The following is a 17,325-nucleotide window of genomic DNA, read 5'->3' as shown; positions in this document are numbered from 1 at the left end:
TTTTTTACAAATGTAAAATTTCAAGACCCCGCAACACCAGTCACTGTCATGAAATTGGGCATGGTCCTGAACCCCTGCTAGAGGCGCATGCTGAACTAAAGGTAAGAATGAGCCAGTAAACATGGACATTCCGACACTATAAACTAATACGATGGTCACCCATACTTTTCTCTAAAAACATATTTAGTTTTTTTTTCATTTACCCTCTGTTTACAAGCTACAACTAACGCTTGGTTCTCTCCACCATCATTGCTCAAGACGTCGACATTGCGACTTTAACAGCACTGGCCATGACGACACCAATACCAAATATTCTCTTGTTAAAGGAAAAGGCGAAAACCCATTCAGACCCATATGAGACACATTTCACGGAACTCAAGTTTAACTGTATGTTTGTTCCTGTCTTAGAGCACTGCCTGACACACCTTGAAGACCTGCGAAGCATGCTAAACAACACAGGCGAAGATTACGCGGGGATGGTGGTGACTTCCAAGAGAGCCGTAGATGCGTTGAGTCAAGTTTGGCAATCGCTTGATACTACAGTCAAACAAAGATGGATAGAGAGGCAGGTGTTCACGGTCGGACCATCGACTGCCAATCTGGTTCGGGAACTAGGTTTGCGGTCAGTTGGTGAAACGTCAGGGTGCGCGCAAAGGCTTGGCCAAGAAATTATACAACAGTTGCAAGATGACCAAAAACCTGTTAAATTACTGTTTTTAGTTGGCGATAAGCGCAGAGACGAATTACCCATGATGATGAAGAACGCGTCTATCATCATGGACGAGATATTGGTCTATGAAACACAACTGCGCAAAGACCTAGAGGACGCCATTCAAGACACAATCACAACACTATCACAGCCAAATTGGGTGGTGGTGTTCAGCCCATCGGGCTCCAAGGCATTAGACATTTTATACCACCATCTACAGAGGAAAAGTTATTCAAAGCCGCGCATTGCCGCTATAGGGCAAACCACTAGCAAGCATTTGAAGGATCGGGGCTACAAGGTGGACGCAGTAGCAGACAAACCTGATGCATATTACCTCAGAGAGGCGGTACTCCAAAGCATGGATAAAGGTTTTGACAGTCGTTGGTAAGACAAAAAAAGTTACTGTAATGCGCAACGCCCCAAATTAAGTGTGGCAGCGACGATATGTTTTACTGTAAATGATGTATTTTTTTTTATAACATTGATCACAAAGGGGATATATTTTATCCTTTGTGTAATGACAGGAATAGATGAACATGCTTGAATATAATCTTTTTCTAATCATTCAGCAAAAACTCCTGTTCTAATGGGTTCCCGAAATAAACCATAATTCAACGCTACTCTCCGCCATTCTGACTCGACCCCCTTTCCAGATTCTTGTTTTCGATGATCAGTAGTTTCAATTGAATCAGTTTCTTCATTGATCAGGACTAATCCTTTACCCGTGCACAAAGTCTTGCTTTCCTTCGATGCGGTAGGGAGAGGAAGGGAAGTCTATGGGAAGGGAAGTATGGTTGGCACACACAGTTTGTATGACCTCCGCAAACTGCACGATATGTCCGCTTCAAAGCGTACTAAAAAAAATAGAGCGCAGACACCGAATACGCACCGCACCTTACTAGAGTGGTACACTGTACGATGCAAACACTCCGTTTTTGTATAAAAATGCCCTGTTATATTAAGAAGTGCACTGTTCTGTTTCCCAATTACTTTTATTAACCAGATATGGTGACGAAATTTCTTGCTATTGGGCTTCTTGGAAGCGCTCTAGTAGCCTTATCAGATGCTGCTGCTACCAAAGCTAACCAAAAGGCAGCTACTACCCCCTCTCCCACCGTCGATGCTTTGCTTGCCGTCACTTCTCCTGCTTGGTTGGCATCCATTACACCTATAACCGGCTTGCCTACTGAGGTGCCTAGTGGTACAGTTCCTACGGGGGCACTCGCCACCAGTATTCCTGGCTTCAACGTTTCTGCCTATCCTACAGGATGGAAGACTCCTCCTATTGACAGTGATGAAGTCAAAGCCGTTATCAGTGCTATTGACTGGACTAAGGTTCCTGCTGCTCCCACCCGTACGGGAAAGTCCAACGGAGATCTGGTTATGACAGGTTATAACGAGAACACCGACCCTTACTGCTGGTGGAGTGATACCAATTGCGTTAAGCCCAAGGTTGATTACCTCCCAGAGGATATTTATTACTGCCCTCGCCCTGGTGAGTAACAGATACATCATGTCCATTGTAATTCCAAAATAGCACTAATATAGTTTTTTCTCAGGTGACTGGGGATTGACATACGACGATGGTCCTTTCAACCCATCCGACTTCAGCAAGTTGAGTGACAGCCCTTGGGCAGAACCTAACCTGTATAACTTTTTGGCTGCTCATAACCAAAAAGCAACTTTGTTCTGTAAGTCTGATTTATGAATTTTAAACATGATATCTACGTTATTTATCTTTTTTGAAAAAAAAATCCTTCTTATTAACGTTGGTCAACTCCTTAGATATCGGCTCTAACGTTGTTGGTTTCCCTGCTGCTGCCCAGAGAGCTATTCAAGATGGGTTGACAATCTGCGTTCACACTTGGTCTCATCCCCAAATGACCACCAAGTCCAATGACGAGGTTGTAGCTGAATTTTACTGGACTCTTCGCTCTATCAAGGAATCCACTGGTATTACTCCTCGCTGCTGGCGTCCACCATACGGTGATGTCGATGATCGTGTTCGCGCTATCGCTTGGCAAATGGGCATGAGAACCATCATCTGGGATGAAGATACCAATGACTGGAACATGCCTGGCGATGGTGGCGGTAACCTCTCGCCTAACACTGTTGACGGTTACTTCCAAGGCTGGATTGACGCATACAAGAACGGCACTGACAAAACCAACGGTCACATTGTCTTGGAACACGAATTGAACAACGCTACCGTCTCCATGGCTGAAAAGTGGCTCCCCACTCTCCAAACCACTTTCAACGTTGTCCCTGTCCACGAGTGCATGAATATTTCCAACCCATACTGGGAGGATAACTTTGTATACGCTACTGAAAATGGAACCGCTAGCTCAAGCTCTGCCTCTGCCGACCCCACCACTACCGACATGTCTTCTGCTTTGTCTACTGCTCCTCCTGCATCTACAGAAACCTCCAATGAAGACGGTGCATTGAGTGCCAGTGCTTCTGCCGAAAGCCAACCAACATCCGGTTCTTCTGTTATGACCGTTAGCTCTCTCTCCGCTCTCATGACCGCATTCTTCGCTGTGTGCCTATTGTAGGGGGACTTGTACGGATAATATTAGGTTACAAACAATGTATAATTTCAAAGTAGTTGAATATATCTTTCATGTTAATGCCTATCCTACTTGGAAAACAAACATACCACATTTTTTATACGCACTCTAAAAATGTACAAGGCTTTTTTTTTTTTTTTCTTTAATTCGATTTTTCCTTTTTCTAAAGAACTACAAAAAATAGATGGGTACTTGATTGCAAGCGAATGAAAGCCAAATATAGCGCAGCTCTCCAAAAATAGAAGACGTGTAGAAACTAAAGTTTGAATCTTGAGCTTGATGGGAGGGGCGGCAGTTTTTGCTATACAGTCGGACAGAGATTTAGAAAGGCTTTTCGCAGGTGCCGTAAACAGCGCCATTGTATCTGCGGCAGTAAAGACCCTTGCTGCACACAGCGTTTTGACTGCAAACTGATTAAAACCATCGCATTGATGAGTGTCAGTACCATACCCTATTACGGCAGCAAGGCTCAAAAACCATACTTGCGTGTTCCTCGATTTTTCTTTCGGGGAAAGCGGCAGATGCAACGACGGCAAATGCGATGACGACAAAGGAAACAAGGCGTGAGCAGATCATGATTAGTATGAAAGGAAAAGTGAGAGGAATGGAGGGAAAATGAATTCAGAAAATATATATCAACGTTTGTGGCAATTATTAAGGTGAGCTCGTGTGTTGACGAACTCCCTTAGCTAGGTTTGCAATTATGATACGACCCATGTCATGATAATTCTTGTACACGAAAGAAGTGGGAATAGCAAATACTTTGATAGATGTCAAGAATTCACGGCGCTGGGTCATTATTGCACCGGCTTTTCCCCCCAGCTGACTTCCTAGTAATAAATCGGATGGTGAATATAGCACTGGTGTACATTTCTGTGTACCTCAGTTTTGCAAAAATGTACTCTCTGCTGGGCATATGCGCAATGCAACTACTTTAATACTTTTCTTGACAAATATTATGTGTTTATTCGTATATGTCCAATTCAATCCTACTTGTAACATCAATTCGTCATATCGCCTTTGAGCAAGCATAATGGTATGCTATCGTGAATTTTATTCTTCGTTTTGTACAGGGGGCGAGTAAAGTACACTTGATATTCTTTTCTTCATGAAGTCTAGTAACGATGTAGAATGGAAGAGGTTTGATGTCCAATGGGTAACAATGCAAAGCGTGGAACTTGCTCTGCTGCTGGTAATATATTGGGAAGCTCAGATGTGCTACTAGCATGCTTTCGAGTACTGCGAAGAAAAAATTTAGTGCGGGACTACGTAGCGCATTGGATCATAAAGTAAAGACTTACATGGATGCTGGTCGTCTTGATGAAGGAAATAATAAACCAAGCATAACTGCGCATTTGCTATAATTACGTTCGATATTGGTGGTGATGAACGGTTGGAAGACCCTCATATTGATAGGATCAATCTATGGAGAAGCGTATCAGTGTGTTAACAAGCCATCCTCAAGTCCACATAATGTCTTAAAAAATCTTACCTTTGACTTCACTTGGTTGAGCACCGTCTTTAGAGGGTCGGATCCAGTGCTGCTCTGAAGCAGCTTGGAGAGGAATTGTAGATCGAATAACAATTGCAAAGCACCTTTTTCCGTCAATTTGTTCTCGTCAGCCAGAAACTCAGCCAACATAGTCTCGTAGTTGACCTTCGTAGTTTCCAATAATTTAGAGCACAGCATATTAACGCTCGTCTGTGTTAACAATAGCTTAATTTAGCACTCTATTTCAACTTCCACGCCGACACAGCCTATGTAATGTCCGTGGTCTTACCTCATCAAGCGTGCCACTGTGAGCAGAGTGGATCTCTTTACAAACGGCCAAAAGTGCTTCTATGAGTGCATTGGTCGCATATGCTGGTAGCCGCATACCCTCAGCATCACCAGCATTTTGCATTGCTAGGTAGGTAGGTAAAAGGTAAGTCGGTTAGAGATAAAATAATGATGAATACAGTATGGCATCGGAAACGCCAAGCTTACTTTGCCATAATACGGCAGTGGTGTTCAGCTCATTCCACTGCTCAACCTCCAACATGTGTATCAATTTCCGGCCAAATTCGGCCGCGCAATATTCGGACCACAATTCATTAGCGGCGTGGTATATAGAAATAAACTTGTTCTGAGTATCCAAGTAGGCTTGCACTGTTCAACCACATAGATAAGCATAGGGACATATGGATTCAAATCTGGGATGGGTACTGACCTCTATCTGCATAACTATCCAGTCCTAAAGTATATTGCAACCCATTGTGGGGTGTCTTATGAGTGAATGCAATAAGTAGGTCCTCCGAGGAAAGTCCGATGCAACGAGCTAATCGACCAAGGAATATGACTTGACTCCTTGCGCCATCTGTAACATAATACTTAAGACATTTGTTCGCTGCTGTTATGAAAGTTGACCATGCGTTCAAACACTGACCCTGATCGCTCTCTATTGCCTCTTTACTGAAAGATGAAAGCATCTCTAACGTTCGCTCAACGTATTCAGTGACAGCCGTAATGCATTTACCATGATGGTATTTCAGATAGTATTGAGTATCCCTATTTTTGAAGAAAGATGTCATTTAGTATGCATCCACATTGGCACAGCGCTAACCAAAGGTTGTGATACTTACTTTGAACATGAGAACAAGGACGTTATGGTGGAGGATGGCATGTCTGTCTTTTCTGTAAAGGTATCTAGCGCCGCACCGATACTTTGATAATCACTCAAGGTATTCCTGATGGCTTTATCAAAGCTCTCTTGCATTTTTCGGCAAGTTGGCGGGTAACATGAAGCACAGTTCTTGACATTTTGTTTCAGCTTGGCAATGTCAATGGTAGAGGTGATAGGTGGAAGTACGAATCCATAAGCACTCTGCTGTTCTCCTCGTCTTCCATGCTCTTTGGCTTTTGGTTGCGATGACCAAATATATGAGCCTAGATCCGACTCTGAGTAAAAGAATACACCAAGGTCAAAACACGAGCTCAACCATTCAAGATTCAATTTAGAAGTAATGAAGTTTTACCGTTCGCATACTCCTTAAGGTTCTCTGCAAGATAATCCGAGAGGACATCAGCTTGGCTTTTGATTAATTTCGTACGTTCGTCAATGAGGGCCTCCAACCGCTGATTGAATGGTGCTTTCAAAATAGTGTGCCATATAGAGAGAGGCTTTCCAAACAGTGCTCGACAAGCAGAAACCCACACATGACTATCATTTGCAACTGTCGCTTGGCTATTAGTGGCGACTTCATCATCTATCAGAGCCTCCCAAACTGACTGTCGTACATCCAGCAATGTCTTGATATCGGCGCATTCGGTCAATAATTGTGCGATTTTCTCCGTCAATAGGTCGGTTGACATTTTCAACCAATGACTAACATCTTGCTGAACAGACTCTAGTCGCATCGCATCTCTGTCTTCGCCAAAAAGGTTGATATAGGGTGTATATTTTTGTATGGATTCAGGTAGATATCGTACCAATAGATGCACATTCGTGTTTGGAGAATAGATACGCGAAATGGCAGGTTGTGTACAGCTGGCTGGGGATCCAATTCCCAAGCTTTGGAGATATAATTGATCTGCATTTTCGATGGGTTGGATGGAAAAAGTTCGTTGTAATTGTCTGACGTACGATGATATGAAATTATCAGAGAGCTCTGTATCTTTGGGCATTGTATGAGAGGGCTGGTCCAAAGATGAAGTTTTTAAGATGAAGATGCTCCAAACTTGGGTGATGACTTGCTTTATGAGCTGAACTGCACCGTGTAGCTGTTGCATGATATGCGCTTTTGGCTGAGATGTATTGGTGGTTTTTGATTTAGGAACTTCTACAGTAGCGGTCAATGCCGCCATACGCATACTCAAAAGCTTTTGAAAACTATCTTTCAAAGTCGCGTCGTCCAGCATCATCAGTGACAACAATGATTCTGTTACAACCTGGTGAAAGTGGTATTAGCATCTTTACAACTAGCGTCCCATACTGAACGTGCTATCTTTACCTGGGCGCCACAGCTAGTATTCTTTAGGTGATTTTCAGCTCTTTGAATGATGTGAAGTTTAAATTGGCTAATGGCATCCCATTGCTTTTGAACTACAGGGAAGGTGTTCTTTGGAGAGAAGAGATTAGATCTCAACGACATACCGCTCAAGAGCACAATTTCCAATTCGTACTTACTATCACGACAAATGGAACATCTTCTTCAATCTGAAGGTTTTTGTATACCATTTTGGCTAATAAGAAAAGTCTGCTTGCCTCCAAATAAAGGTCGTTTTCCAATGCATGCCAGATCTTATGGTGGATCAAAAAGTTGTACGACTTATTAGTGTTATGCAAAAAGCCGAAATCGTGCGAGGTTCATGCTGACATTACCTGCTCCGGTACATCAACCAAAAGCTTCATCTGAGCTGCTGACACGTAAAGGTACCTCTTTTTTTCATCTAAATCCTCGATTAGTCAATATGCTTTTTTGGCCACAGCTAATTTGACATCAAAGGCACTCACTGTCCTCGCCACTGTCGTTTCCAGGTTTGATTTTGGTCGTTTTCTGGTGAATGGTATCTACATCGCATGCAACCTGCATTAAATCAAACTTCGACTGGACGGCATGGGCGGCTTTTTTCATAGAAACGATGGCGTCGGCAGCGGATATCAAGTCGCGATACTGCTCACTGTAGAGTGAAAAAGCGTACGTGATCCATATCAGCAATGGCAAACTTGTAAAGATAAGCATATGTTATGAGTCCTTACCCGACCATGGAGCGTAGCTCCTGTTTCTTTTCCTCGATTTCGGCTCTGCATGGGTTGTCAGCATTGTAGAAAAGTCATTGAATTTCCCGGATAACTGCATCGAATGTCACTTGCCTGGTCTTTCTCTCCAGGCCCCTGAGCTCATACACACTCATCTGAGTGAACAGATCTTCAGCACTAGTTTCATCTGTGATAGATGGCGATTTCATGCCGATCCTTTGAAGAGAATGGTAGACCAAAATGAGAGCAGATTGCGCTGACCCTGAACAGCGAATTGATGTGCACGTCCACCAGCCACATGCGCCACATGCAATCACCAAATGACAGTATAGCTTTTCAAAGGTGGATTGATTCACTGAATAGAGTCAAAAAAATAACCAAAACAGCACACACAAATATCTTTTCGGCATACGAGTATTTAAGCTTGATTTAGAATAACATAATTTGTAAAAGACAAACGGGCCAGGAATAAAAGAAAAACTTTGAGAACATCAAGCAAGAATTTTTTTTTTTTGAAGCTGTACATCGTAAAGGCATCCCGTCCTTTCACAATATGGTTGGACTTCTGTTTCTCTGTTTACTGCCGCCAGCCGGCGTTCAGTTGCATCAGAGTCATGACCGCGTCCATAGGGTAGTCTCCACCTTGACCGTTAGCTGACTTGCCGGTTTCTGTCTGCTCTGCAGATGATTTACCTTCTTGGTCATTGATGGAGCTTCCTCCTTTGCCATCACTTGAACCTTCCGCATTACTGCTATTATCAATCTGATCAAGCGAAAGTTTATAGTCCATGGTTTCGGGCTTGGTGTCAGCATTTGAAGTGGGGATATCCTGAACGAGATGAGGTGTAAGTTACTAGTGAAAATTACACAAAGTAAGTTACACGTTGATAGTTACCGAGGTATATTGAGCAGCCTCAGCGGATTGCTGTGATAAGAGCTGATTTAATTGCAAGAAATGAGGACTTTGCAAGACAGCAGCGGCAGCAGCAGCTGTTGCATTTGGGTCGTTCTTGTCGGCCTTACTAAGGACAACGGCAAGGTTGGATTGTAGCAACTTAGCAGCCGTAGTGGGTGACAGAGGCGGGAGATTGTTGCTAACCATGGCGAAAAGCTCTGAGCCTTGTTGCTGTAATGCCTCAAGTTGAGCTGGAGTAAATGAAGCCATGGAATTTGGTGATTGATAATCGTTTGACGAATTCACGCTTGATGCAGATGTGCCTGCGCCAATAGCACCATTGACAGCTGTTTTCCGACGCTCCTTCTCTTGTCTTTTTCGCTGTCGCTTTGCAAATTCAGCTTGTATCCACTGATTTTTGTTCGCACTTTCTGCCTTTCCGAATAACCGGTTTGCTCTCTTATTTACGCGGCATCGCAAATCGTTATCCTTGTCTGGGATAAAGCAAGTCAGTAACGACAACGTTTAAAGAATAACACCAAGGTATGACATACTTCTGTCTTCGTTTTGTTCTCTCCATCTCTTTTTGCGCTCTCTGTTTTCAGCTCTAACCTACATAAGATGCATATTTCGTTACATATGTAATCAAATTGCATGTAAAAAATAAAAATAAAAAAATCGACGAACGCAACTGAAGCAGCCTCACTAGAGAATGGATGGTATGCGGAAAATAATCCTCACACAGAAAATGATTCATTCCTTACCTTTTGGTTTGCCAGCTCTCGTTTAACCAATTCTGTGGTATGAGTGACATCTTCCATTTTCTGAGCGGTCGCAGTAGCGATGACGTTGTCGTTGCTTGAGTCAGCGGAGGCTACTAACGTATGGTAGTTGCTTGTGCCATTTGTGCTGTTAGCAGCAGCAGCAACCGCAGCAGCAACGAGTTCAGCTTGGGTGGTTGCTTGGTCTCTTTCTTGGTCATTTGACGTAAAAGGATAAGATTCGCCAAAAACAGCTTCCATTTGATTTTGATGGGAGGTAGTATCTAATGAAGTTGGTTGTTGGGCTTCGGTTCCTACGTGGGTCATGGACACGCCAAGATATGATAAATCTGGAAAATTGCTAGGGATAGGCTGCTAAGATAAATAAGGAGGGACAAAATGTGTGCTTTAGTGAATACAGCAGCATATGAGAAGGTCTACGAAAAGGTCAAGCGCTTCTGTGCAGAGTAGAGAAGAGCCGAATGGAAGTTGCTGATTCATCAACAACCATCATTTCAAGGGCTCAGTAAATGATACTCCATTTCGCACGTTGTTCGCGCGTAAACCTTTCGTCGACGATAGAGCATAAAAAAGTCAGCTTGGGACTACTTACTCGACGCTCTTTTTTTACAATAGCGGGTTGCGCACTTGGACGGCGAAGAGAAAGAGTCACAGACAAGACAGTCTCGATGATGACTGCTTGGGTGAAAGCTCAATTCAAAAAAAAAAAAACACACACACCCGCACATGCCAATAGCCAATGAAATTGCGTCTTTTGAAAGTATCCCGCCAATGACACCAAGTTTTTTATTATGCGGTTTCATTGGGTAAATGGTTAAGCACTGTAATGATGGTGGTCAAAGCAGCTAATATGAAATTGTCAATGTGAGAAAATAGTATTATTATACGTTTAACATTAGTTACTCTACTGACCTTTCATAGATTGAATGGTGACATTATGAGCATCTCCCCAAAAGCGAACCCACTAATATAGAAGTCATGAGAACAGCGTTTTTTAATACGACATAGAAATACGTTATTGGTTTTGTATCAAACATTACCTGGAATAATTCCATTGGCAGTGACGCTCCGGCTGAACGAACAGCCAAATAAATGCAAGCTAAGGCGATAGAGTACGAGTCATATTCGAGAGCAATAGATGGATAGCATATGCTACAGAAGTTCATATGGTTTAATACTGTACACTTTGTAAGATTCAATCCAGTTTTGTACTCACCTATCCCAAACATATACCCAGGTTAACCGAGCTACTAATGTAAGGTCGACATCAAGGTCCTCCTCAAAATATCGGCTAATGGCATTTTGTAAGACCTGCTTGTCTGGGAGTCCTTCATTCGCCGACCGGCCATTCCGTGATATATCTGTATGCCAAAGGCGTTGGTCGTTCTCATCTTCCATGAAAATGGGAACGCATCCCATTCCCTTTAGCACTTTGAGAGCAAAGGCGAAAGGTAGATCCACATCCAAATTGTATCCCAAGGCTCGGGTGAGTATTAATTCGCTAGTTGTTAACGAGGTTCGAAGTCTATAGTAATACTTTAAAGCTCATTGTCAGCACAAAGGAGGTCACTGATCGGCGCTATATGATTATGCTTTCAAATGTCCACTCACTTCATCAATTTCCAATATACTGTCGCTTTGATGTACAAGTCTGGAAAACCAATAATGTTACAGTGGTGTCTTCACTACAGTACAGGCTGCAAACATGCTTTACCTATAGCACACATTGATAACATCTCGAATTTTGCGAACCACCTCTGTCGCCTTACAAGCCAAATGCAAGCATGTTGTAGCTAGCAGCTGTCAAAAATTTCATTAGACATACACAAGCTGATACTTATACCGAACAGCAGGGCTCACCTCGTCATCGCGATCCAGCGCGAGGTTGACGCTTATAGCATGGTCGTTAGATTCTCCAACTGGATTCTTTCTTCGACTCGCCATGAATTTCTTGAACCTTTGTTGGTATATTATTGCTGTCGCTGCAGTTTTTATTGGTCTGTTTGAGTTGGGGGTTCAGTTGGTGGAATCCAATCGCTGCATTGTGGAACTGAGAATGACAACTTACAGATCTAGCATAATGCTCGCTTCATGAAAGAAATGAATATTGACAAAGTGTCGTTCTGAGCCTGGGATTTCATCCAAGTTCTGCTTCTCTATATCAGTCAACTGATTCGACGGCGTCTCCCTCATACTTTCTATTTTCTGATTCAGGTGATGTCGCAAAAGTAATGTTGATTCAAAATTTTATTGACCTAACTTTTGTAATAAGATAAAAAAAAATGCTATGGCAGCTGTTCTCTACATTTTGAAAAGCTGCATTATATGTACTTTGCTAGCTGATCCTCCACCGTTTTGCAAGAGGTCTTACTGCTCTCGCCCGGTTCCTCTGACGCACATCGTAATTGACCATCCAGTAACCAATTCACATATTCTGTTTCCAAAAGCCGCTTCTCAATATTGTTGAGAGTTTGGAATATAACCATTACATCGTATCGAAGCAATCCTATTCTCTCTCGGGTGAAAGAGAGCTCATACGCAAAATGTCGATGGTAAGAAGTAAACCAAGTTGATGCTTTTTGGGCGAGGGTGCCATTGGCACCTGGGGTATCCGCAAATGTTGGTCTAGACTGCAAAAACATGTCCACACTGCTCCGGGTTCATAGTTAGTGGAGTGATTCAATATGCAAGTTGAAATAAAGTAACCATTCTACCTTTGTGAAGCGCTTAGGGCAGGATTCGTATTAATTAATTCCTTTTCAATGTCTTGAAGGTACACTGCTCGGGAATAAACTACTTGCGACTGCAGGCTGTTCTTGTCGCTTGGGGCAGACGCTTGCCAGCGCCATATTAATAAAGTTAGGACAAGAGCGGCCATGGCCATTTGAGGAATCGATAACCCATGGAGGCTAGGCATCCAAGAGAAGAACGCGCTCTCTTGAACAACCTTTTTATTTGCTGCTTCTTCTTTGCCTTTCACATTGTCCGTCGCTAATGTCTGAGCCGTTACATCTTCCTTCATGTCCAGGTCTCCACCCGAAACTTTTCCTGCTGGCTGGCCGAGTTTTTGTGCATCCGCCTTCACGATAGGAAGTAAAGCAGCAATCGTATCCCCCATACCCTTCAGAGCAGCCTTGTTCACCATACCTATATTTCAATCATTAGCATGAATCCATCACCATCATAAACCAGAGAATGTTTGGCCTTACTTTTAACCATGATACTCTTGAGCCATTTGACGCCGATATGACAAGTCAGCTTACACTTTTTCTTACTGACCCATGTTATGCAGAACCGGAGGCAGGGTACGAAAGCATCGGCATATGGTAGTTGTGCAGTCTTGGTCGAGGCAGTCACTACATAGCATCTGCATTCAGAAAACAAAGTGGAGTCAGTAAACAATGAAATGTAAGCAAACGGTAGAAACCTATGAAACACTTACAAGTGACTATCTTGTTTGACAATGGTTTGTGTTTCCACAACTTCAGTATCCTTTACTTTGACTACATGAAATGGTCAATATGTAAAGTCGTTAGAAAAACTTCGTATGTGTCTTCAGTTAGACCACAGCATACTTACCCATAGGGTTGTTCACTGGCATAATATATTTGAGTACACGCTCTGGCTTTCCTTCGCCATTGTTATTCCATTTGGTTACGGAAAGCCCTAGCAAAAAAAAATTAGATTTCATAAAACACCTCCATCACGGCCATGTTTCTTCTCATACTTACCACTATTACCCTTGGACGTGTTCATTTTGTTCCATGCACCACCGTTTGCGCTTGGTCCGGTCTGCTCATCTGAAAATAGATACTCAAACAACTTCTTGGCTGAAACAGGAACTTCAATTTCACCCTCTAATTTATCCAAATGATCCTTGCAATCGCATGATACTGGACCCGATGGCTCTTTCACATTAGCGGGCAAGTCATCTACTTGGAAATAATTAGTTACATATATCCAGCGTGGATGATAAATCAAGCTTCACGTTACGCATACCATCTGATGTATTGGCCGTAGAGGCATCTGCCGTTACATCTGCACTCGATTCCACACCAGCCGCTGGAGAAGCGGTGTGACTTGTATCGTCTGGTTTTTTGCTTAGTTGAGTCTCGTCAAAGAACTTGCTACCACCAGCAACTGCGGTGGCCGCCATCATAGCTGCCGCAAGGGCGCCTGAAGTAGCAGGCATAGGCTTGATACCACTAGAAGTCTTTCGAGGTGCTTTCTTAGGTTTGGCCTCCTTTGCCTCTTTTTTGTCTTTAGATGCGGCCTTATCAACTAGGGTAGCTTCAGATCCATTCGCCGAAACTTTGGATGGTCCTTGAACTTGTGCGCTTTTTGAAGTTGATATGATGGTAGTGGGCTGACTATCCTTTGATCGACTGCGCGATACAGCAATACTTTGGATGATGTCATATAAGTCTTGCAGTGGCATTCCCTTTGTACATAAATTGAATGTTTAGGATTAAAAAAATCTACAAATAGCAGAAATATGAGATTTCCCTTACTTGTCCTGATTTAGCATTATCAATGGCCAGTCTCATTCGTTCGGCAACAGCCTCAACATCATGCATAAGCGTTTTCAGTACAAATTGAGTGGTTTCCTCTCCTTCTTTGATGGTGAGGGACAATGCAATATCGTCCTTCGTCCCACTACCGTGACCAGCTACTGAAGGATCACGCACCAAGCGGACAGATTGTATGTCCTTCAATTTAACAGCAATCTAGAATTTGATGTATGAGACAACACGCTGACGTTCAAGTCGTTGCCATTAAATGTGCCCTTACCGTGTTAACGCACGTCATCATCATGCAACTGTAAAACCAGAAAGTTTCCTGTGTTAAGAAAGCTCTTCCTGTGTAGGCGTGTCCATAGCTGGATAGAGGTACTTCTTGGATTTCTGAATCTAGCTTGATGGGTATATCTGGTATTGATGGTGTGACTGGAGTCATAGGCGGATCGTCGTAGGCAGGTTCGGTGCTCTCGCTGGAAGCCGGCCGATGAAGAGAAGCCAGAAAAGCTATACGTCAAAGGAGAAAAAATGATGATCGAGGAGGACGGAATTAGTTACCGTACACAAACTGTTTACCATGCACTGTCACTTTCTAATTTTTTTTTTTAACCGGTTCCTACTAAGCTCACTACTTACCATCAACAACAACTTCTTCTGAGCCAACTCCACCAAATAGACGCCTCAATTCTTGATTTTTGGATTCCATACTGGTATCATATCCGCTAAGATTGACTTTTTCGACATCTGCGTCGATATGCGCTGGCCAAACGACCATTGATTTCGATTCAATGGGCGACGATCCATTTGCAGCTTCAGTACCCGCTTCCGAGGGATTGGAAAACATGTTAATTCCAGGTACGAGAGCCCATGGTATTCCCCAAGTTGAATTTTGTCCATCGGCAGGATTTTGTTGACCGGGGGTTGTAGGCCGAGATTCATCTTCCTTGTTTCCTGATAAAGTTGTAACGGATGTATTCATAGGATTTAAACCAATAGTGGGTGAACCACTTGGTGAGCGATGCAAGTTGTCTTTAGAGACATCTCGAACCAAAAGAGATGTAAGGGAACTACTGGTAGAGAGGGTTTTAGTGCTCATAAAGTTCTTGCCAGCCGCTTTAGGGAAATAACCTGAAGATTGGATGGACGGTGTGACTATAGATGTGGTTGTAGCGGTTTCTCCAGATGGTAAGATAGTGGTGGATGTCGCAGTTGAAGGGAAACTGGCGTCAGTGGTGACCACCGTAGTGGACTTTGCTTTGGACGAAACCAAGTTCAATGACTTAGATATGGCATCTGATTTTTCCCCATCTGAATTCTTCTCTGACGGACTCGAATTTCCTCCATAGGTATTTTCCAAGGCGAGTCGTTTGCTGCTATTGAAAGCCGTAATCCAAATCTGCATATCCTCTTCTGTCTCAGCCTGCAGCATGAAAGATGGCCTAGTGGATTGTTAGGTAAGCTCTCCAAAGACAGCTAAAGCACGTTTTTAAAATGAAATACTTACTGTTGGGCACACACAATTTCAAAGCAGAAACGTCGGTCGAGATCAGAAACAACCTTGATATCACAAAGTAGAACACTAACACGATCATTCACGGTGATGGTGCCCTTGATCTTGTTTGTAGTTCCTACGATGCATGAGCCAAACCAGCCATCGTGCAAGAAAAACCACTTTCTCACCCAAGAATATCTAGCAGGCTTTCCAACGACAATGCGGTTGAACAGGTAGCCTTGTTTAGAAGAGGTCGCTACCAACTCCTCTAACTTCTGCTTGTGAAATGCGGCGGAATCGCTTGGCGATAGAGCGGTAAGAGAGGCTATGGCACTGCTTCCAGCGGCTGAGGCAGCGGTGAGATTGTAATCCTCTAAATCGCGACTTGGCCGAACCTGCTTGAGGTAATTGCTTTCGATGCGTTTTCTGGTCTTCTGCAATTTTTGTAATTGAAAATCGCAGGTCTGCCGGTTCTGTACCGTTACCATGCCAGGAGATTAGAACAGAGAAATCTAGTTATAGCATAGTGGAACCTTAAATATTCACCTCGATAAGCCAACGCCGCCAAGCACCTATAGAAGATTTCAGCTTTTGCCAAACCTCATGAGCTCCTTCCAAATCTTCAACATGCGCTACAGTGGCTCCAGTGAAACATGTCACTATGGCTCGGTCCAGGTATGTCCGAAAAGCAATGATATGCGTGACATAGTTATTGCACATTCGAACATATGCTTTTCGAACTTCGTGCAGTTGGAATGCATCTTCCCGCAGAGCTGATGCTTCTTTTGTCTTGCTGAGTACGCTATACCTTGCCAATTGAGATTCATAGGATGATAGCTGCTTTTCCATTTGCTTTCGGTACTCCTGTTTCAGCTCCTATTAGTCTACGCAAGCGTGGGGAAAAGGCTGCCTGGTCAAACAAACAAACGCTCACCTTGAACTCCTTTACATCCGTCTTTAGAAATTGCGTCAAAGGCTGTAGTAACTCTTCCTCCACATCCGTGACCTACAATGATGTTTTGGATGTTAATAATGCCTTTTTAGGCGCCTCAGCCGCCCGCCAGATATCACGTACCAGTTTAGACTTGAAAGCAAGACTGGTTTGAAGAGCATCAGTAAAAGATCGTATTATTCCACTAGTAAAGTCGGAATCTGTTCAAAAGTTTGGATTACAAGCCAGCCCCGAGAAAAATTGTTATCGCGCACTTCGGACTTACCGAGAAGCGACTCGTCAATGCCTTGCGGTATAGCTTTTTTGCATAATGCGTTGGTAGACAGATTGAACTCTGCAGCAATCACGTTGATATCAAACTCCTGATGATGTTTTTGTATTCTCCACATAAATGAAACCTACTGTTAAGTTCGTCGAGATACAGTCTCAACTGCTTGGTCAGACCCTCTAACCACAGCTGAATCTGGTCGACTTGATCTTCAATGTGGGCGATGTTGGCCCTGAATATGGGAGAATCTAGTACAGCATCTTGAATAGTGAGCATACTGGCCGATGCCGAGATAAGAGCATCCCCATTCTGTAGCTGAGTCATTGCGGGTTGAAATGAAAGGGACTCCAGCTGGGCTGAGGCTTAATAAAGCGAAAGCGGAAATTTTGGGACTTGCTTGT

The 17,325-nt window shown here is 43.3% G+C and overlaps 7 protein-coding genes across 7 annotated transcripts; 2 read left to right on the top strand and 5 right to left on the bottom strand.

Moving 5' to 3' along the window:
* Window positions 1-116: 116 nt before the first annotated feature.
* K450DRAFT_246864 (uncharacterized protein) lies at window positions 117-1,458 on the top strand. Its single transcript, XM_051589981.1, has one exon. The coding sequence runs from the start codon at window positions 291-293 to the stop codon at window positions 1,095-1,097; it is 807 nt and encodes a 268-aa protein (XP_051443454.1). The 5' UTR covers window positions 117-290; the 3' UTR covers window positions 1,098-1,458.
* Window positions 1,459-1,676: 218 nt separating this feature from the next.
* Window positions 1,677-3,306, top strand: K450DRAFT_246862 (uncharacterized protein). The gene is made up of 3 exons (XM_051589980.1): window positions 1,677-2,204; window positions 2,269-2,400; window positions 2,495-3,306. Exons 1-3 carry the CDS (start codon window positions 1,715-1,717, stop codon window positions 3,262-3,264), a joined length of 1,392 nt encoding a protein of 463 aa, XP_051443453.1. The 5' UTR covers window positions 1,677-1,714; the 3' UTR covers window positions 3,265-3,306.
* On the bottom strand, window positions 3,306-4,011 carry K450DRAFT_246861 (uncharacterized protein). Its single transcript, XM_051589979.1, has 2 exons — window positions 3,766-4,011; window positions 3,306-3,689 (listed from the first exon to the last, which is right to left on the bottom strand). The coding sequence occupies exons 1-2, from the start codon at window positions 3,853-3,855 to the stop codon at window positions 3,348-3,350; spliced, it is 432 nt and encodes a 143-aa protein (XP_051443452.1). The 5' UTR covers window positions 3,856-4,011; the 3' UTR covers window positions 3,306-3,347.
* A 325-nt stretch (window positions 4,012-4,336) lies between these two features.
* Window positions 4,337-8,336, bottom strand: K450DRAFT_246858 (uncharacterized protein). The gene is made up of 15 exons (XM_051589978.1): window positions 8,133-8,336; window positions 8,019-8,063; window positions 7,773-7,939; window positions 7,641-7,708; window positions 7,446-7,559; window positions 7,270-7,377; window positions 6,295-7,207; window positions 5,902-6,217; window positions 5,706-5,827; window positions 5,490-5,636; window positions 5,267-5,428; window positions 5,061-5,185; window positions 4,772-4,981; window positions 4,581-4,702; window positions 4,337-4,518 (listed from the first exon to the last, which is right to left on the bottom strand). The coding sequence occupies exons 1-15, from the start codon at window positions 8,225-8,227 to the stop codon at window positions 4,395-4,397; spliced, it is 2,838 nt and encodes a 945-aa protein (XP_051443451.1). The 5' UTR covers window positions 8,228-8,336; the 3' UTR covers window positions 4,337-4,394.
* Window position 8,337: 1 nt separating this feature from the next.
* On the bottom strand, window positions 8,338-10,374 carry K450DRAFT_246851 (uncharacterized protein). The gene is made up of 5 exons (XM_051589977.1): window positions 10,288-10,374; window positions 9,678-10,049; window positions 9,468-9,525; window positions 8,914-9,407; window positions 8,338-8,847 (listed from the first exon to the last, which is right to left on the bottom strand). Exons 2-5 carry the CDS (start codon window positions 9,999-10,001, stop codon window positions 8,596-8,598), a joined length of 1,128 nt encoding a protein of 375 aa, XP_051443450.1. The 5' UTR covers window positions 10,002-10,049; window positions 10,288-10,374; the 3' UTR covers window positions 8,338-8,595.
* A 127-nt stretch (window positions 10,375-10,501) lies between these two features.
* On the bottom strand, window positions 10,502-12,334 carry K450DRAFT_246843 (uncharacterized protein). The gene is made up of 7 exons (XM_051589976.1): window positions 11,764-12,334; window positions 11,556-11,694; window positions 11,410-11,495; window positions 11,307-11,346; window positions 10,912-11,231; window positions 10,736-10,847; window positions 10,502-10,659 (listed from the first exon to the last, which is right to left on the bottom strand). The coding sequence occupies exons 1-7, from the start codon at window positions 11,886-11,888 to the stop codon at window positions 10,600-10,602; spliced, it is 882 nt and encodes a 293-aa protein (XP_051443449.1). The 5' UTR covers window positions 11,889-12,334; the 3' UTR covers window positions 10,502-10,599.
* K450DRAFT_246828 (uncharacterized protein) lies at window positions 11,764-17,325 on the bottom strand. The gene is made up of 16 exons (XM_051589975.1): window positions 17,059-17,325; window positions 16,922-16,990; window positions 16,780-16,856; window positions 16,639-16,710; window positions 16,251-16,568; window positions 15,717-16,177; window positions 14,849-15,651; window positions 14,487-14,719; window positions 14,207-14,422; window positions 13,695-14,136; window positions 13,427-13,630; window positions 13,275-13,361; window positions 13,138-13,198; window positions 12,905-13,062; window positions 12,410-12,842; window positions 11,764-12,344 (listed from the first exon to the last, which is right to left on the bottom strand). The coding sequence occupies exons 1-16, from the start codon at window positions 17,246-17,248 to the stop codon at window positions 12,017-12,019; spliced, it is 4,152 nt and encodes a 1,383-aa protein (XP_051443448.1). The 5' UTR covers window positions 17,249-17,325; the 3' UTR covers window positions 11,764-12,016.

Source organism: Umbelopsis ramanniana (genome assembly GCF_025399195.1).
Source record: "Umbelopsis ramanniana AG unplaced genomic scaffold K450scaffold_38, whole genome shotgun sequence".
In the NCBI taxonomy this organism is placed as follows: domain Eukaryota; kingdom Fungi; phylum Mucoromycota; class Umbelopsidomycetes; order Umbelopsidales; family Umbelopsidaceae; genus Umbelopsis; species Umbelopsis ramanniana.
Note: the sequence above shows the minus strand (reverse complement) of the source record. Positions and strands in the feature narration are given on the sequence as shown.

What these genes read in the sequence shown, in the direction of transcription:
- K450DRAFT_246864 (XM_051589981.1), top strand. Translation starts at nt 291, where the DNA reads ATGACGACACCAATACCAAATATTCTCTTGTTAAAGGAAAAGGCGAAA.
- K450DRAFT_246862 (XM_051589980.1), top strand. Translation starts at nt 1,715, where the DNA reads ATGGTGACGAAATTTCTTGCTATTGGGCTTCTTGGAAGCGCTCTAGTA. An exon ending in TTATTACTGCCCTCGCCCTG is followed by an intron (nt 2,205 to 2,268) that starts GTGAGTAACAGA and finishes GTTTTTTCTCAG; the next exon opens with GTGACTGGGGATTGACATAC. An exon ending in CCAAAAAGCAACTTTGTTCT is followed by an intron (nt 2,401 to 2,494) that starts GTAAGTCTGATT and finishes TCAACTCCTTAG; the next exon opens with ATATCGGCTCTAACGTTGTT.
- K450DRAFT_246861 (XM_051589979.1), bottom strand. Translation starts at nt 3,855, where the DNA reads ATGATCTGCTCACGCCTTGTTTCCTTTGTCGTCATCGCATTTGCCGTC. An exon ending in AAAGAAAAATCGAGGAACAC is followed by an intron (nt 3,690 to 3,765) that starts GCAAGTATGGTT and finishes GGTTTTAATCAG; the next exon opens with TTTGCAGTCAAAACGCTGTG.
- K450DRAFT_246858 (XM_051589978.1), bottom strand. Translation starts at nt 8,227, where the DNA reads ATGAAATCGCCATCTATCACAGATGAAACTAGTGCTGAAGATCTGTTC. An exon ending in AAACGACAGTGGCGAGGACA is followed by an intron (nt 7,709 to 7,772) that starts GTGAGTGCCTTT and finishes TCGAGGATTTAG; the next exon opens with ATGAAAAAAAGAGGTACCTT. An exon ending in TCAACCAAGTGAAGTCAAAG is followed by an intron (nt 4,703 to 4,771) that starts GTAAGATTTTTT and finishes GCTTCTCCATAG; the next exon opens with ATTGATCCTATCAATATGAG.
- K450DRAFT_246851 (XM_051589977.1), bottom strand. Translation starts at nt 10,001, where the DNA reads ATGACCCACGTAGGAACCGAAGCCCAACAACCAACTTCATTAGATACT. An exon ending in GAGAGCTGGCAAACCAAAAG is followed by an intron (nt 9,526 to 9,677) that starts GTAAGGAATGAA and finishes CATCTTATGTAG; the next exon opens with GTTAGAGCTGAAAACAGAGA. An exon ending in AGAACAAAACGAAGACAGAA is followed by an intron (nt 9,408 to 9,467) that starts GTATGTCATACC and finishes GCTTTATCCCAG; the next exon opens with ACAAGGATAACGATTTGCGA.
- K450DRAFT_246843 (XM_051589976.1), bottom strand. Translation starts at nt 11,888, where the DNA reads ATGAGGGAGACGCCGTCGAATCAGTTGACTGATATAGAGAAGCAGAAC. An exon ending in GCGAGCATTATGCTAGATCT is followed by an intron (nt 11,695 to 11,763) that starts GTAAGTTGTCAT and finishes CAACTCAAACAG; the next exon opens with ACCAATAAAAACTGCAGCGA. An exon ending in GTATATTGGAAATTGATGAA is followed by an intron (nt 11,232 to 11,306) that starts GTGAGTGGACAT and finishes TGAGCTTTAAAG; the next exon opens with TATTACTATAGACTTCGAAC.
- K450DRAFT_246828 (XM_051589975.1), bottom strand. Translation starts at nt 17,248, where the DNA reads ATGACTCAGCTACAGAATGGGGATGCTCTTATCTCGGCATCGGCCAGT. An exon ending in GGCGGCGTTGGCTTATCGAG is followed by an intron (nt 16,178 to 16,250) that starts GTGAATATTTAA and finishes GTAACGGTACAG; the next exon opens with AACCGGCAGACCTGCGATTT. An exon ending in GAAATTGTGTGTGCCCAACA is followed by an intron (nt 15,652 to 15,716) that starts GTAAGTATTTCA and finishes ACAATCCACTAG; the next exon opens with GCCATCTTTCATGCTGCAGG.